The 15,627-nt window shown below is 40.7% G+C and overlaps 1 protein-coding gene across 1 annotated transcript in view; it reads left to right on the plus strand.

Annotated features, from left to right (window-relative positions):
• The window catches only part of LOC115204088 (protein kinase C-binding protein NELL1), a 448,552-nt gene that overhangs the window by 110,167 nt on the left and 322,758 nt on the right, over positions 1-15,627 (plus strand). Inside the window, exon 4 of the mRNA XM_029769393.1 lies at positions 8,574-8,744. Coding sequence (XP_029625253.1) covers positions 8,574-8,744 — 171 coding nt within the window. The remainder of the gene's footprint in view (positions 1-8,573; positions 8,745-15,627) is intronic.

The following is a 15,627-nucleotide window of genomic DNA, read 5'->3' on the forward strand; positions in this document are numbered from 1 at the left end:
ATTTTCTCCACCCAAACAAAAGAGTGAGGTGTAAACCTCTAAATAATACACAGGACTAGACACGTAAAACAAGTGCACAAATACACGTGGCATCGAAGCCGATGCAACAGCACAGGTACTCACAGGACCAACGAACATAGTAACAATAACCGACAAGGACAATGGGGAACAGAGGGCACATATACAGTGGCAAGAAAAGTATGTGAACCCTTCGTAATTACCTGGATTTCTGCATAAATTGGTCATAAAATGTTATCTGATCTTCACCTAAATCACAACAATAGACAAACAGTCTGCTTAAACTAATAACACACGAACAAATATAATTGTTCATGTCTTTATTGAACACACTCACTGTGTAAACATTTAAATATTCACATTGCAGGTTGGAAAAAGTATGTGAACCCTTAAATTTAATAATAGGTTGACCCTCCTTTGGCAGCAATAACCTCAACCAAATGTTTTCTGTCGTTGCGGATCAGACCTGCACAACGGTCAGGAGGAATTTTGGACCACTCCTCTCTACCAAACTGTTTCAGTTCCACAATATTCTTGGGATGTCTGGTGTGAACCGCTCTCTTGAGGTCATGCCACAGCATCTCAATCGGGTTGAGGTCAGGACTGACTGGGCCACTCCAGAAGGCGTATTTTCATCTGTTCAAGCCATTCTGTTGTTGATTTACTTCTGTCTTTTGTGTTGTTGTCCTGTTGCATCACCTAACTTCTGTTGAGCTTCAATTGGCGGACAGATAGCCTTACATTCTCCTGCAAAATGTCTTGATAAACCTGGGAATTTAGTTTTCCGTCAATGATAGCAAGCTGTCCAGGCCCTGAGGCAGCAAAGCAGCCTCAAACCATGATGCTCTCTCCACCATAGTTTACAGTTGGGATGAGGTTTTTAATGTTGTTGTGCTGTGCCTTTTTTTCTCCACACATAGTGTTGTGTTCCTTCCAAACAACACAACTTTATTTACATCTGTCCACAAAATATTTTGCCAATAGCGCTGCAGAACAGCTCTTTTGCAAACTTCAGACGTGCAGCAATGTTTTTTTTGGACAGCAGTGGCTTCTTCCATGGTGTCCTCCCATGAACGCCATTCTTGTTTAGTGTTTTACATATTGTAGACTCGTCAACAGAGATGATAGCATCTTCCAGAGATTTCTGTATTTCTTCAGCTGACACTCTAGGATTCTTCTTAACCTCATTGAGCATTCTGCGCTGTGCTCTTGCAGGACGGCCACTACTAGGGAGAGTAGCAACAGTGCTGAAATTTCTCCATTGATAGACAATTTGGCTTACCGTGGACTGACTTTTAGAGATACTTTTGTAACCCTTTCCAGCTTTATGCAAGGCAACAATTCTTAATCTTAGGTCTTCTGAGATCTCTTTTGTTCGAGGCATGGTTTACATCAGGCAATGGATCTTGTGAATAACAAACTCAAATTTTGTGACTGTTTTTTATGGGGCAGGGCAACTATAACCAAAATCTCCAATCTCGTCTCATTGATTCGACTCCAGGTTAGTTGACTCCTGACTCCAATTCACTTTTGGAGAAGTCATTAGCCTAGGGGTTCACCTCCTTTTCCAACCTAAACTATGAATGTTTAAATGATGTATTCAATATAGACAAGAAAAATACAATAATTTGTGTGTTATTAGTTTAAGCACAGTGTTTTGTCTATTGTTGTGACAGATGAAGATCAGATAAAATTTTATGTAAAATGTACGTATAAATCCAGGTAATTCCAAAGGGTTCACATACTTTTTCTTGCCACTGTATAACATACTAATCAGGGGGAATGGGAACCAGGTGTGTGTAATGAGACAAGACAGTTCGGGGTTGGTGGTAATGAATCCAGTTCAGTGATGCCTAGAAGGCCGGTGATGTAGACCTTTAGAGCTGGTGTACCGGGGGGTCCGTGACAGTAATACAGTTGAGGAAGTACATTCAATGAAATATAGAGCAAAGAAAGAAAATGAAAAATATGCAATCTCAGGCAAATTATGTGGGAAAACACGAGAGGAATACAAATAAGCTTTTGGAAAGCAGTGTAAAAAGTGTGGGATGGACAATCATTTTGCTGCAAAGTGCATGTCAAAGCAAGGGAAAGTAAAATCAGTGCATAACCTGACTGAGACAGATGAGAGTGTTACACAGAGATTGTAATCACAGCAAAGGACAGTACAGACAAGAGACCTATTCAGAAATAGTGAGATGTCAGTTAGATTGTGGAGACATCTGTAATGTAATCCCAATAAATCTACTGAACCAGTTGAGAAAATAAACCAAGTCCTAGTGTTGTTCAACAAGAGCACACTACAGCCACTGGGCAAATGAGAGATTAAACTGAAAAATCCACGAAACAAGAAAATGGACTGTCTAGAGTTTATGAATGATGAATAATTGATGAAATAATGATGAAACCATTGAAAGAAGAGCAAAGCAGCCCTCCCAGCAGAAGGATTATTATACCTGTGGAGAAAAGCACAGACTGGATAAGCAGCCTTATGATTGTATAGAAACCAAATGGTAAACTGAGAATACAGTTGAAGTTGGAAGTTTACATACACCTTAGCCAAATACATTTAAACTCAGTTTTTCACAATTCCTGACATTTAATCCGAGTAACAATTCCCTGTTTTAGATCAGTTAGGATCACCACTTTATTTTATGAATGTGAAATGTCAGAATAATAGTAGAGAGAATGATTTATTTCAGCTTTTATTTCTTTCATTACATTCCCAGTGGGTCAGAAGTTTACATACACTCAATTAGTATTTGGTAGCATTGCCTTTAAATTGTTTATCTTGGGTCAAACATTTTGGGTAGCAATCCACAAGCTTCCCACAATAAGTTGGGTGAATTTTGGCCCATTCCTCCTAACAGAGCTGGTGTAACTGAGTCAGGTTTGTAGGCCTCCTTGCTATAGCATTTGGGAGTTGAGCACTGTCACATACAGAGGGGCTATGCCAAAATAAAAATATTTGGCAGCTGTTTTCGGCATAGAGAAATTCCATCAGTATTCCTATAGATCAGTGGTTCTTAACCTGGGTTCGATCGAACCCCAGGGGTTCAGTGAGTCAGTCTCAGGGGTTCGGCGGAGGTCAAGACACACACCCGACTCATATGATTCGTGATGACACGCCCCGCTTGGCCATCATTGGCTGCAGGTGATCACGCAACATCGCTTGGCCTATCTGTGCTGCAGGGAATTTGGCGCGCTCAGTAGTCGAATTGTGACTGTCGTGATGGTACGTCGTGTGATTTCTTTCTTAATATTTTAATCCCTTCATACTAACTATGTCGAGCAAAAAAAGAAAGTGGTCGGACGAATATGTACAATATGGATTCACATGTATAACGGAACGTGATGAGAGTCAGCGTCCTAACTGCATGATTTGCAATGCCAAGTTGAGCAATTCTAGTCTAGCACCGGCAAAACTAAGAGAACACTTCCTTAAGCTGCATGGAGATGGACAATACAAGAACACAACGCTCGCTGAATTCAAGGTGAAGAGAGCCATTTTTCCAATTAAGAAGGGTTCGGTGAATGCGCATATGAAACTGGTGGGGGTCAGTACCTCCAACAAGGTTAAGAACCACTGCTATAGATACACAAGGTGAGGCGTGGCTTAACGTGCCCACGCCCCCGAGTAGGGTACAGCCGTAGGGTACTCCAATGTAATTAACAGAACTTTGGTATCATTCTAAGCAAACTACTGACACTTTCGTTGCGTTTCAATAAACGTTTTCAGTTGCCTCACGTGTAGTTATTTAAAAAAAAAACGCTTTAACCTTTTTACCTTTATTTAACTAGGCAGGTCAGTTAAGAAGAAATTCTTATTTTCAATGACGGCCTAGGAACAGTGGGTTAACTGCCTTGTTCAGGGGCAGAACGACAGCTCAGGGATTCGAACTTGGAACCTTTCAATTACTAGTCCAACGCTCTAACAACTAGGCTACCCTGCCGCCCCATTAACATACTTGATGTCACAACAACAAATTGTTTGCATGATACTTATTCTGCCACTCTAATTTGTTACCCAACCTGTTAACACTAACAGTAAACCTTGTAAAGCTGTTGCATTTTACAATTGCACTGTTTGTTTACCCCTAGCTTTTTCCACCGGTTAGCTGACTTTAGCTGGCTAGATAGCGAGAGAAGTTAATCTCGATATACAGTAATTTGCTAGTCTTAGATATGTCACGCAGCTACTTCCAGTATTTGCCAGCCCTTGAATTGTCTAGGTATTTAGAAAAGTTTATTATTTTTGTCTTTTCTATATCCTTTCAACTTGCCGGAGACCAGCTTGGGAGACAACCCTACCAATTGGCCCAAAGTAGCGCTATGGCGATATCTACACCTATTTGATGGAATCTCCAGGTTTGCATAAATATCCAAATTCAGAATAATATTATAGCTGTTATTTGGATGGATACTGCTCACTGGTCCTTACTACAAGCTAACTATAGCAGTCTTTATTCAATACACATAGCTAGTTAGATACAAACAAGTGCTGGTGACTTACCAGTGATGAACCACTTAGAACATGTATCGAGTAACCGGAGCTCACAGCTTTCCATCATCATCGCGGCGTAATATAGCTTGAAACCATGTGGTTCGTCTCACCTGGCACTTCTTCTCTTCTATAATATCATGGCAGTCCGCAAATAAATGTTTAAAGTGCATGCCACCACCTACTGTGCTAGAATGTAGATCAATCATGATCTGGCCAATTCTGTACTACCATGAAAATAAAATTCCAAACCAAATAAATCCCTAAATTCTACTGCACCCTCCCACCCAAAAAAACCCTCCCCAACCCCATTCAACTTTATATACAGTATATCATGCTGAAACACTCCACCCTTAGGATTGTTCAGCATGTTAACAACCATTTCAACATTAACATCTGTTACCCCCAATATCTCTTTTGACGTCTCCACAACAACCTTCAACCTGTCATTTCTGCTTTCCACAACCCAAGTCGTATTGATAACCTTACAAATAAAAGCGTCCTTTGAAGCCACACATTCAGGAGCACAAGATTTCTGAACAGGCCTCAAAACCATGCCAGGACCATCAGAAACACCATACTCGGCATTAGGTCCACTTACTACAGGTACATCCATGTAAGCGCCATCAGTCCTCACTGTAGTTCTACCAATCTGTTTTCCGTCCTCTGCATATGAAACATCATGACTGATCCTATATCTCTGAGCCTCTCTAGCCTCTCTCTGTACCTGGCATCCACCAAATGCTGCACTGTGTTCTCCCCCACAATTACAGCTCTTAACCTTCACATTCACCATAATCATGTGCCCCTCCACCCTTGGCACATCTTTTCTTTCCTTTACACTGAGCAGCTACATGTCCCATTCTTTGGCATTTAAATCACCGCAGTGCATATGGGACAAATTCTCTAACATTGAAACTAAGGAATCTTATCTGTACTTTTTCAGGCAAGACTTTCTCAAACCTCAGCATCACTGATAAGCTTTCACTTCTTTGACCCTCTTTCCTACTGATCAACCTTTTGGTCTCAATCACTCTGCCTCCCTTCAGATTTTCTTTAATATCATCTGTGGACATAGATATTGGGACCCAGTGATGACTCCCCTCAATCTAGCATAAGCACCAGGTACATGGCTTTTAATCATTTTCCCATTAAGCTTTACATTTTCAGAATCTTTTCTTGCTGAGCCTGGCTACCACACAATATTAACAGTCTACCATTTCCAATGAACCAAGCTAATTTCACTTCACCTACCTCTTTCTCTACGGCATTAGTTAGTTGGATAGGGTGTAAGTGAAGGACCGTGGTCTCATCAAACACTATCACCACTTTCCACTCCAACACATCATTACTCTTGCTTCCTAGCTTGGCCCTCTTTCTGCTTTCTTTACTAGATGCTTCACTGCTTTCTGTATCATGATCTCTCTTCCTATGTCTTTCCACTACCAACGATTACGGTCAACCTGGTCGTTGGGCAGTTGATACAACTTAATTTGGTGTTCTTTTCTACTGCTATTGTTCAAACAAAATATTACGCAACAGCTTTTCGACATCTTAAAAGTAGGGTGAGTTGAAGAAAGTCAGTTGGAATCAGCTAATCAGGTAATCATGACGTACATTTTATGCGGCAATCTGTTCTTGCAAACAATTTGACGTTTAGAAAGTGTTTTTAGGTAAGATATAGTTTGTTGATTAAGACGACATGGAAGTATATTAAAAAAGGATCTGAGAAGATCTACCACCCTGCTTCCGCTCCTCGTTCTAGTATCTTTTCTTGTACATCTCCCCCCGAATTTACTCAAGTAGCTGCCGCGAGATTTTCATTCTGGGTTTCAGAGATAACATTTTATGACATCATAGTCAGATTGTATACTGGTTATCAAACCTGTCGCGGTGAAAAAAAGTGTTTTATTGTTTTGAGCTCTCCTCAAACAATAGCATGGCATTTTTTGCAGTAATACCTACTGTAAATTGGACAGTGCAGTTATATTAACAATCATTTAAGCTTTCAGCCGATATAAGACACTTATATGCACCGACATTTGTTGTTTCTCTAAAATCTCTGATCATGACACACGGCGCTACATGATTTACAATTGTCCCGTTGACGGGACGCCTATCCCTAAGAAGTAGTAAGTTTTGCTAACGTCTGTGTAGCAACCAGATAACCAAAAGACGATATCTTTCCTAAGACGTCTTGATAGCGAAAAATGTGTTTATACTTGGTTGTAATCTGGTTATTAAGACATCACATCCCGTAAATAAGACATCACATCTCAAATTTAGCCCACTGGCCTTGTGTATGAATATACTCTATTTACAAACAGCTCATATTGTAAAGGGACAACAGAAACCTGGATTAGGGAGGTTCTGGTTCTGATTAATCCCTTTATGAAAAGATTCCAGCCGCTAATGAAAATGCAGGTAGACTTGGATGCAAGTGAATGTTCGTTGTAATGCCCAGCAACAAGGTTGGTGATCACTTAGAGGTGGCAGTTGCCTGGGTACAGAGTACATGTGTTGATTTAATGGTGGCTCTTAAACATTGAAGAGTGGGTGTTGGTTAGTTGTCCACTGACATGGGTTACGTCACGGTTTACATGGTTGCACCTGGTGTGATTTAATAAGAGGCAATGAAGGCTTTTGAAGCTGTCAACTGTCTGTCTGTAGCTGTTTGTCTGTCTGTTTCTCTTGAACAGCTCCTGAACATTGCAGTGGGAACAGTATACCCAGAGCCCACATGGCTTTGGTAAAAAGTAGTGTGTTATATAGGGAATAGGGTTCCATTTGTGACGCAGACACATGCTCTAAGGGTTTTCAACTTCGTTAATCTCCCTTCATTTGATCCACAGCCCATTGAAACCATGGCCATATACATGATATTTCCGCGTGTCACATGCCAGTGCTGTTTGGTAGAGTTATCACAAGCTGTTCTTAGTTTTTTGACGAACTGATAATTGGGAAAGGGATAAATCCAGCTTCCCAGAACGAAGCCTCACTTGGTATTTTACAGAGCTGGTTGGTTGTACCCTCACTGGGCATGTATATGGATGGGATATGGCTGGGCTGATGTGTGTGTGCGAGTTGGGACACTGTGTGTGTGTGTATATGTGCGTATGTAGTGTGTGTGCGTACATATGTGCATTTGCATGTGTGGTGGAGTCTGGGGGTTGGAAACACGAAGCTGGGGGTTGTTTCAAGGGGCCAGTGTGCAGCAGTTTTTGAGGAAACAGAAATGTCACGGCTGGCTGGCTACGGTTCCCTGGGTGCTGGCTGTGGCCGCCTGGCTCTTAATTTAGCGTGGCTGATCAGTGCCTGAGTGACAGTTTGGGGAGGGCAGGGGCTGTATGGGGGTAAAGAGATTTCTGGGCCTGGGTCATTACGCCCAATTGAAGGTTTATGGTGCCGCTCCTCCCTGTGTGTGCAATGCTGGACAGGTTTAGAGACAGACAGCTTTAGAGACACACTCCCACATCATTCTCCTCTGGGAGCTCACTCTCTCTTCTGCTTTACCTCTGCACCTCTCCTGATGTCCTTTTTTAAATTTCTCTTAATTTTCTTCTTCAGACAGGCAGCAGACTATTCTCGTCAGTTCTCTTCAGACTTTTCTGTTTTCTTTGGTTCTCTTCTCTCCTCTTCTCTCCTGTTCTTTTCTCTTTTTTCATCTTCTCTTGTCAGTCGAACCTTGAATGTCTTTCAGATTATTATTATTATTATTTTGCTGTGTGCGTTATTATCTGGCTTGGTTTTCTCTTGCTTTTTGTGTTAAAGACTATTCACATGTTTTAATGCTGGCATTATGATAACAAACAGCTCCAAGATGCCAATTACCCCTGACTTTTATGGTGTGGTTTGGTTAAATATATTATTGTTGCCTTTACAAATATATTGCATACAGTTGAATGTATGTATATTGAATATTAACACACCGCATTCCCCCATTGCATCACCTCATAGCCCCAAGCTAAATCCTTCTCCATATTGCTCAGGGGCTTTAAGCGCTTCAGTGATCTCTGAACTCTACCTATAACCTTTGCCCTCTCCTCCGCTGCAGTTACTTTGAGCTGGAGAGCAGTGGCCTGAGGGAGGAGATCCGATACCACTACAGCTACAAAGGCAAGCCTCGCTCAGAGTCCTTCCCCTACCGACTAGCCGACGGCCAGTGGCACAAGATAGCCCTCTCCATCAGCGCTGCACACCTATTGCTGCATGTCGACTGCAACAGGTAAGGCACACACAGGCATAAACACATGTACGTGCACGCACGCTTACACACCTATTGGGTAGCATACAATCTAGCCATCTCCATGAGTGCTACAAGTACATTCCATACTACCTACAAGTACAAGCAGTAATACAGACTGAAAGTCAGGCAATGGAAGCATTAGCTTGAACCTCAAAAGAGGTGAAGAGGTGTTTCTATAACTGGCAACACTCATGTCACCTTTAGCCTAAAATGGCGTCATAGCTAGCAAGATATTATCAGAGGTGAAACCCTTGATACTGCTGTGAACTAACACTGTAGTAACTCACAGGTGGATGCACTAATACACTCGTGCACATGCAGTAAGTCACGCACATATACACAGCACCACAGCTTCCACCACACACACAAACAAACACACTCTCTCACACACAACACACACGTTGAGAGGCTGTGATATTCCCAGCCTTCTCCCATTGCCACGTTCCCTTTGAGCATTCAGCGAGTGTCACCAGTGTCCCCGAGAAGTGACACAACTGATAAGCTCTTGTGCTCATCAAGGTAAATATTTGATAACACCAATTGTTACTCTGGTGACAGGCTGCAGACAGTATGGGATAAGAGAGGCAAGCTGTAGACTGTAGGCATCTGTATTTGTGTCACATATCTACACATGCACATACTTATACACACAAATGCACATGCACACAGAAACACACACACACACAGACACACACACACACACACACAGAGAGTCTCATAAGTCTCATTAAAGCTACAAAACTGTCAGTGTTCAACTTTAGCATGTGATAACAATGCAACAGAACAGATGAAACAGAATGACTATGAATTCGGCCAATTTACCCCCCAAGTGTTTCTTTCTTTCTTTCTTTATTGGACATAACATACTGTAAAAACACCAGGAAATAAGCTCCAGGGGATTTTAATGTACAAATTATTTTCCCAAGTATTCCCACACATAATAGAGAGGTTTGAAATGATTGTGTTTTAGTCAAACATTATATCAGTTTGGGCTTTTTGCTGTCAATTTGCAGTCTACAAATAATTTGTAATTAAAAACTGGGTGCTTTGAGCCTGAATGTTGTTGGCATATCAGACCGCGGGTATGCCAAAACATTTATTTTTACTGTTCTAATTATGTTGGTAACCAGTTTTAACAGCAATAAGTAACCTCTGGGTTTTGTGGTACATGGTCAATATACCCCGGCTAAGGGCTGTATCCAGGCATTCCGTGTTGTATCATGCATAAGAACATCCCTTAGCTGTGGTGTATTTGCCATGTACCACGCCCCCTTGGGCCTTATTGCTTAATTATGTTCTGGCCCCCGACCATCCGCTCAAGAAAAAAGTCGGCATGTGGCTGAATCTAATTGATGATCCCTGATTTAGGGTGTATTTTTATGAAATTGTCAAGTTGATTTACAGCTTAAAACACCTATTTTAATCAGAAATTACTGTATTTTTGTGTATTTCTATAGAATAAGTTAACTGTAAATAACATAACTAAATTATTGTATATTACAGTTTAACAGTAAAAGTCTCTATCCACATAAAAGTACTTTTGCATATGTAAATTTGGAATAATTTCCCTTTAGAAAATGCCATAATTTGTTGAAATAAACCATTATTTTACAGGGTAAACAAACAATTAGATATTATTACTGTAATTGTACAATAATGTGTTTATTATTATGAAGGAAAAAAATCTGTAAAATTACATGTATTTTTTACAGTGCAAGTTGCTGGCTTTACGGATTGCTGTATGACCACAGTGGTTCATCCTTTAAAAGTTGCAGCGCAGAATTTTGTAAAGTGCCAACCACTGGTACCATTAATCCTAGATATGTGCTAGTTTGACCACCAGAGGGCATCTTTGAGAAGCTTTTGATAGCCTTCAATAGTGCCTGTCCTAGCAAATTTAAAACCTTTTTTTGTAAGAACATAGTATATGGGTCTGATTATAAGAAATTTTGCTTAATTAATTTGCTTAATATTATGGTGTTTCTATTCCAAGAAAAACGAATAAACCTCTGGGTTTCTTGTACATCGTGACGGTCGGGAGTAGGCTACAGTGCTGGGCTATGTAAATAAAGATTTCCCATGTCGTGCGGGCACGCGGGAGACTGGGCTTCAATTCCCCAATGAGGAGGAAGGAGTGGGCTTTCCTTGTAAATAAGAATTTATCAAGACCAGTCCCCATGCCTGTCTCAGAGCAAAGCGAAACAGTGCTAAAATAGTTGTAGGCTATTGCTTCTAACTTCAATATGCTTCGATTACAGTCTCAAAGGCCAGCATCCTGGAGTCGTTTGTTCACTGTTGAAGTTGAGACTGATGTTTTGCGGGTAGTATTTAATGAAGCTGCCAGTTGAGGACTTGTGAGGCGTCTGACGAGTTTCAGAACAAGTTATTTGTTTCTGGCCATTTTGAGCCTGTAATCGAACCCACAAATGCTGATGCTCCAGATACTCAACCAGACTAAAGAAGGCCAGTTGTATTGCTTCTTTAATCACAACCACAGTTTTCAGCTGTGCTAACATACTTGCAAAAGGGTTTTCTAATGATCAATTAGCCTTTTAAAATTATAAACTTGGATTAGCTAACACAACGTGCCATTGGAACACAGGAGTGATGGTTGCTGATAATGGGCCTCTGTACGCCTATGTAGATATTTCATTGAATAATTCAGCTACAATAGTCATTTACAACATTAACAATGTCTACACTGTATTTCTGATCAATTTGATGTTATTTTAATGGACAAAAAATGTGCTTTTCTTTCAAAAACAATGACGTTTCTAAGTGACCCCAAACTTTTGAACGGCGGTGTATATAACACAGGACTGTAACCCAAACAAAGAGCGAGGTGTTAAACCTATACGGGACGAATACACGGGATGAGACCCGTAATAACAATACACGGGACGAGACCCGTAATAACAAGTGTACACTAACATGATAACACGCAAGCCGATACAACAGAGCCCAGGTACTCACAGGACCAATGGACATGGAACAATAATCAACAAGGACAATGGGGAACAGAGGGCACATATATACACATACTAATCAGGGGGAATGGGAACCATTCGTAGAATAAGGTATTGTTGGCAGAATAAAGGGATGCAATTCAACACATGATTAATATAGCTAATTCACCAATACATTTCTTGGTAGTCCAACACATATCAGGTTGTAAAGCACAGCTGGCCTGGTATATTGTGTGCTGCCTCCAGCCCTTCGTTTCAGTTTCAATTACTCAATATGTTGGACAAAAACGCACCAATGCCAGTCATAACGTGGCTAATAGGGTAGCTTATCTATTTTTGTAGATATTTATTTAGCTAACTAAAAACACAGAGCCTAACATTAGCTAGCTAACTGCTGGGAGGATGTTTTTCAGTGGCTACAGCTAGAGATGCAGGTGTCATTTGATTAGCTACCAAGAAAGGTGAATCACTTTGCTAGCCAGCTGTGCTGAATTTGTACGACTGTTATCCACAGTTAGCATATCTCTTAGTTGTCAATCACATGCATTTGGCATTGATCAAATGGGAGGGAAGGCAAGTTCTCATTCAGTTGTCAAAACATGGGTTGGGACATTTTTTTGTAATTTGTACTTATTATGGATCCCCATTAGCTGCTGCCAAGGCAGCAGGTACTCTTCCTGGGGTCCAGCAAAATTAAGGCAGTTATATTACATTACATTACACAACATATATCACAACTCATTAAGTCTGTGCCCTCCAGCCACTGCTCTACCATATATCTACAACACAACATCCATCTGTACGTGTGTGTACACTAAGTATACAAAACATGAAGAAAACCTGCTCTTTCCATGACGTAGACTGACCAGGTGAATCGAGGTGAAAGCTATGATCCCTTATTGATGTCACTTGTTAAATCAACTTCAATCAGTGTAGCTGATTGGGTCCCCAGATCCTCAAAAAGTTCTACAGCTACACCATCGAGAGCATCCTGACCGGTGGCATAACCGCCTGGAATGGCGACTGCTCGGCATCTGACTGTAAGGCGCTACAGAGGGTAGTGCGTACGGCCCAGTACATCACTGGGGCCAAGCTTCCTGCCATCCAGAACCAATATAATGGGCGGTGTCAGAGGAAGGCCCAAAAAATGGTCAGACACTCCAGTCACCCAAGTCATAAACTGTTTTCTCTGCTACAAAACGGTAAGCGGTAACGGAGCGCCAAGTCTAGGACCAAAAGGCTTCTTAGGGCTAGGGGGCAGTATTGAGAATTAAAAAAAAAATATGTGGCCATTTTTAACTGCCTCCTACACCAACTCAGAAGCTAGAATATGCATATTATTGTTCAGGTTTGGATAGAAAACACTCTGAATTTTCTAAAACTGTTTGAATGGTGTCTAAGTATAACAGAACTCATATGGCAGTCAAAACCCTGAGACATATTCTGAAAGGAAGTGGATACCTGATGTGTTGAATTACCTTTAAGCCTATGCCATTGAAACACAGGGGCTTATTAATCGTTGAGCACTTCCTATGGCTTCCACTAGATGTCACCAGTCTTTACAAAGTGTTTTGAGTCTTATACTGTGAGATCTGACCGAACAAGGAGCCTTGGAACGGTGGTGGCCGATTAGACTCTGGCGCGCGAGTTCATGTTGGGTACTCTCGTTCCAATACGTTTTAAAAGAGAATGCAATCGTCTGCCTTGAATATTATTCATGTTCTGGTTAAAAAAGGCACTAATGATTTATGCTATACAACGTTTGACATGTTTGAACGAACGTAAATATTTTTTTTCCCCACGTTCATGAAGAGAAGTCCGGCGGGCATAGATCATGTGCTAACAACACGGAGCTTTTTGGACATAAATTATCAGCTTTTTCGAACAAAACTACATTTCTGGGCGCAGTGCTCAGATTATTGCAAAGTGTGATTTCCCAGTAAGGTTATTTTTAAATCTGGCAATCTGGTTGCGTTCAAGAGATGTAAATCTATAATTCTTTGAATGACAATATAATATTTTACCAATGTTTTCGAATAGTAATTATTTAATTTGTTGTGCTGATTGACTGGCGGTTATTGGAGGGAAACGATTCCCTCAACATCAACGCCATAGTAAAACTCTGTTTTTGGATATAAATATGAACTTGATAGAACAAAAAATGCATGTATTGTCTAACATAATGTCCTAGGAGTGTCATCTGATGGAGATTGTCAAAGGTTAGTGCATAATTTTAGCTGGTTTTCTGCTTTTGGTGACGCCTGTCTTTGAATTGACAAAACATTACACACAGCTATTGTCAATGTACTCTCCTAACATAATCTAACTTTATGCTTTCGCCGTAAAGCCTTTTTGAAATCGGACAACGTGGTTAGATTAAGGAGATGTTTATCTTTCAAAGGGTGTAAGATAGTTGTATGTTTGAGAAATTAGAATTATGACATTTAATTGTTTTCAAATTTGGCGCTCTTGATATTTCACCTGTTGTTGATAGGGTGTACCAGGGGTGGGACGCTTGCGTCCTACATAGCCCCTAGAGGTTAACAGCTTCTACCCCCAAGCCATAAGACTGCTGAACAATGGCCACTGGACTATTTACATTGACCCCCCCACCTCCATTTGTTTTGTACACTGCTGCTACTCGCTGTTTATTATCTGTGCTTAGTCACTTCACCCCTACCTACATGTACAAATTACCTCGACTAACCTGTACCCCCGTGCATTGACTCGGTACCGGTACCCCCTGTATATAGCCTCGTTATTGTTATTTTCTTGTGTTACTTTTTATTATCTTTTACTTTAGTTTATTTGGTAAATATTTTCTTAACTCTTCTTGAACTGCACTGTTGGTTAAGGGCTTGTAAGTAAGCATTTAATGGTAAGGTCTACACTTGTTGTATTCGGCGCATATGACAAAAAAAGTTTGATTTGATTTGCTTGGCTAGCAACACAGACGTCTCTACATTATTAAGCCATCTATATCTGATCTATGAATCATAGTTTTCTCAATTGTGATGCTGAATAGATACTTCATCCTTTTTTTGAGTTTGGTATCACTTTACTTACAGTGGTGATTATGTAGCATTCAGAAAGCATTAACAAAGCCTTTATACGCATGACATAAAGAGTCTTAAATAATGGGTTGGTAGGACAACATCTCTAGCTTTAAGATTGAAGTACACCAGCAGCTATATCCAGACGATTGAGGTTTGAGTATGTGAAATTAATCTCTTAAATGTAATGGCAAAATGTAGATTCACCACTAAATAGACATAACCAAAAGTAATTGCTCGTCATGTGTAATTACATGATTCTTACACGCATATTTGTAAAGAAGACATCTGGGATATTATGAGGAAATGATCAATAGATAGATATGAGTTACATAGTTCAGAAAACACAAGATCAAGCACACTCAAATATAGCCAATACCTAGAATGAAAAAAAATATGTTTTTATTTTTTTATTTTGAAAGCTATAAGTGGATATATGGCTAGTGCTGTAAACGCATCAGATGGCTTCCAAAACATCTGAACAATATCAGAAAAAAATGGGATTGATAAACCTACATTAACAACTAGAATTGGGCAGAGCCCCATACACTACCCACCATAGCGACCTGTACGCTCTCGTTGGTTGGCCCTCGCTTCATACTCGTCGCCAAACCCACTGGCTACAGGTTATCTACAAGTCTCTGCTAGGTAAAGCCCCGCCTTATCTCAGCTCACTGGCCACCATAGCAGCACACACTCGTAGCACACGCTCCAGCGGGTATATCTCACTGGTCACCCCCAAAGCCAATTCCTCCTTTGGTCATCTTTCCTTCCAGTTCTCTGCTGCCAATGACTGGAACGAACTGCAAAAATCTCTGAAGCTGGAGACTCATATCTCCCTCA

This window comes from Salmo trutta, chromosome 12 (genome assembly GCF_901001165.1).
Source record: "Salmo trutta chromosome 12, fSalTru1.1, whole genome shotgun sequence".
In the NCBI taxonomy this organism is placed as follows: Eukaryota; Metazoa; Chordata; class Actinopteri; order Salmoniformes; family Salmonidae; genus Salmo; species Salmo trutta.